Source organism: Citrus clementina, unplaced genomic scaffold (genome assembly GCF_000493195.1).
Source record: "Citrus clementina cultivar Clemenules unplaced genomic scaffold, Citrus_clementina_v1.0 scaffold_2, whole genome shotgun sequence".
NCBI classification, from domain to species: Eukaryota; Viridiplantae; Streptophyta; class Magnoliopsida; order Sapindales; family Rutaceae; genus Citrus; species Citrus x clementina.
Window position 1 is genome coordinate 23,579,835 of NW_006262688.1, and position 3,621 is coordinate 23,583,455.

Below are 3,621 nucleotides of genomic sequence, written 5' to 3' on the forward strand. Positions count from 1 at the left end.
CTAATTTACAGTTAGAGGCTATTGTTGCCACTTTGTTCCCTCAATTATGGATAAAGATCCTCTCCTTATTTGAGCTCTCATGAGTTTTTAAAGATTTTGTGTCACCTATCTTTAAGTGATAGTGTATGAGTAGAATTTAACTTATTTACTTTATTTATTTATTAACTACCAATCACCCACATATAATTATTGCATGAAATAGTGACTGTTTATCTTTCCAATGACTGTTTGCCCAATAAGCTACTTTAGATGCATTCCTGTAATGGTTCTTTGAGTTTATCTAATTCTTACGATTTCTTTACGGATCATCAGCCATTGCAACTAGCCTTAGTGTAAGTTTTTATGGGATCACTACATTCCAGTGTAGTTCACCAAACTTGCCAGGCATCTATTCCATAACCATTGTCCACTGGTGATAATATTTGGAATCACGGCATTCCAATGGTTTCGACTGACTTACTTTGTGGTTCTAGCGATGAAACAGCAGCCCATTTATTTCTTGAATGCTCATATGGGCAGCACCTTTGGGGTTGGTTTGGCCTCCCTTTTTATCGTCATTTTCTAATAATGGGGATGTTCTTGTTCCAAGGAATTTGATTTTTTTAGACTACCTTCACTGGCCATGTTTCTTAATTATTTATAGACTTTGTTGCCTTGTTGCAATTTACTATATGTGGATAGCAAGAAATTGCCTTCGGTTTCAGAATCGATCATTGCCATTTCAGCATGCAAAAAATCTAATTAATAGCCACCTTAGCTTTTTTGGAGTGGTTAGTCCGCGAAGTGGTGATACATCTTGGCCTATTAATCGTAATTTGCATTTATTTTATGCCAAGCGTCCATCCTCATCTATCATCTCAGTCTTTTGGCATTCAACAAGAGGCAAGAGCTCCTTGGATTAAAATCAACACCGACGGTTTGGTGAAGGGAAACCATGGTCTTGCAGCATATGGTGCCGTGTTTCGGTTTCAATGGTGCTTTCTGAGGTTGTTTTGTGCAGCCTCTTGGCCATCAAATACCTTTATCTTTATATGTAGAGATTAGATATATGCCATTTTTAAAGTCTATTGAGCTTGTAGCTTTGAAAGGATGGAATCTTATTTGGTTGGAGAGTGAGCCATCTTTGGCTTTAGCTTATCTTACAAATACTAGATTCAAGCCGCCATCATATCTGCATATCAGATGGTTAAATTATTTGAGCTTAATTCATAGAAAGCACTTTACTTGTTCACACATATAAAAGGAGGGCAATTCAGTGGTTAAAAATCTTACTAATTTGGGATTAAGTTTTAATGTTTATGATTAGTGGGATGATACTCTTGTTTCACTTTATAAAAGTTTGTTTAAAGATGTCTGTGTCTCTCCAAATGTCGGCTTCAGATGAATGAATTTGTAATCCTTCTACTCTCTTTTTCTTAATAAACTTCAATATCGTTCCTAATAAAAACAAAATCACATAAATATAAAAATAAAGAGCATTCAATAGCTATCAACTGCCCCAACTGATCTAATCCGTTAACATTAATATCAGATTGACCGGCCTGCAGCACTTTTATTATTGTTTTATTTTTTGAATTCATTACAATTATTAATAGAAAGGAGCACCCTTCGTTGTCCCGCACGTGAGACCTACGGAGTAATTTTGAAAGTAATTTTACTTTTCGTTGGTCACAAAATTTAAAAGTAAAGGAAATAAGAGTTAATTAAAAAATTAATATTGGCTTTATTCATCTTTTAAAAATGAAAAGTAAATATTAAAATCGGAAAGATGATTTAGCCCGACTTAAACCCAACTCTGAACCCACTGTTTGTTTTGCGTATATCATTGCTTTTTTAAAAAAAATAAATTAAAAAAAAAAAAGAGGAGTCTTCATTACCTATCCTGGTTGACCTAAACGGCACATTAATTCAATGTCGGAAAGAAGATCTGCTTTGATTTTTCTCAACGCACGTAGATCTCCCTTGACTTTTCTCAAGGTACGTATGTCCAACTAGTTGATTTTTAAGAGCTTTGTCGTTCATCCTAAAAAAATTCAAAGTCCCCGTCAGCCCGTCTAAACTTTGTGCTATGACACTAGGCAACCAGTATTAATTGACATTTAAGTTCTACAGATAAGATGAAGGAACATAGATCGCTGCAGACAAATCTCGAACCACCAACTGCATGCATTATGCTACTTTTTATTTATGGCTACGTGCTTAAATTCTCACCTCTATTATTATCATCATCGATCAGTCTATAAATACAGATATACGATATCACTAGTTTCATCACACCAGTCTAAATAACATCTTTCTTTGTCTTTTCTTCTTTTGCCTGAAAAATGGGTTCTAAAGTTTTCCTTATGTTAGGTCTTTTGGTGTCTATTGTTCTTCTCATCTCTTCAGAGGTGGCAGCTAGAGATCTTGCTGAGACTTCTAATGATGATCAGAAAAATGGTACGTAACATACATCTATCAATATTTTATTTATTATTTTTTTCTTTTGGCTAAAACTCGAATGTGTTGTGAAAATTTATTAAAAAAAGAAGTAATTAGATCCTTCATAAAACGGAAAAAACAATGGATTGAGAATAAATGGAAATTAATGGTGTTATCCATATATTATTTGAAAATGTAAGTAACATAATTGGCTAACATGCATATTGGCCATCAATACGAATGCAGGTGAGGTAGCTGGAGAGACTAATGGAGTAGATGATGCCAAGTATAATGGTGGATATGGAGGGTACCCAGGCGGCGGCCGCGGTGGCTATGGTGGATACCCAGGTGGCGGCCGTGGTGGCTACGGAGGATATCCTGGACGTGGTGGGTATGGCGGAGGTGGCCGTGGTCATGGTGGAGGATATTGCCGCTACGGTTGCTGTGGCCGTGGTTATTATGGGAGAGGTTGCAGGTGTTGTTCCTATGCCGGTGAGGCGGTCAATGCCCAAACTGAGGCTGAACCTCAGAACTAAAGCAGGATATATAACTGCCTCGCTTCAGTTGCTTCCTTGCATGCACCGTGTGCGAGTCCTATGTATAATAAATCAAGAGATGCTTAATGCATCATAAGAAAGAAATAAATCAACCTTGAATGGTCTGTCATCCAACCTTGAATGGTCTGTCATCCTACTTATGATATCAATTTAATTATTTACTCCTGTTAGTTTCCGCTTATCTGGTTTATTTTTTGAAATCTTGATCCAGTAGTAATTGTATTCGTGGTGGTATCTAATTGGATTAGATGGAAGAGTATTTAGGTTGAGCTAAGAAAACGAAATGAAATTTGAATCAAATCTTAAACGAATTCGGTTAAAACTTTGTTGATTTGGAATTGATTCTCTTATTAAACGAGTTAAAATTTCAAAATTCAGATTCGATTCATTTATTAAATGAATATCCGATTTAATTTATTTAATTCGTTTAGTAGAACTAATAAACAATTCGAATCGAATCTAAATTCATTTACTATTTGTTTATCTTATAATAAATGAATTCATAACTAATTGAATTGAATATGAATTTGATTTTAAAATATAATTAATAAATAAAAATTAAGTAAATAATCCAAACCGTATTATAAGATTAAAATATACAGTCATCCAAACATTAAATTACTAATTCTTAACAATATAAATA

At 34.6% G+C, this 3,621-nt stretch overlaps 1 protein-coding gene across 1 annotated transcript; it reads left to right on the forward strand.

Annotated features, from left to right (window-relative positions):
* Positions 1-2,259: 2,259 nt before the first annotated feature.
* On the forward strand, positions 2,260-3,157 carry LOC18051359 (cold and drought-regulated protein CORA). Its single transcript, XM_006447634.2, has 2 exons — positions 2,260-2,439; positions 2,668-3,157. Exons 1-2 carry the CDS (start codon positions 2,325-2,327, stop codon positions 2,955-2,957), a joined length of 405 nt encoding a protein of 134 aa, XP_006447697.1. The 5' UTR covers positions 2,260-2,324; the 3' UTR covers positions 2,958-3,157.
* The last annotated feature ends 464 nt before the right edge of the window (positions 3,158-3,621 follow it).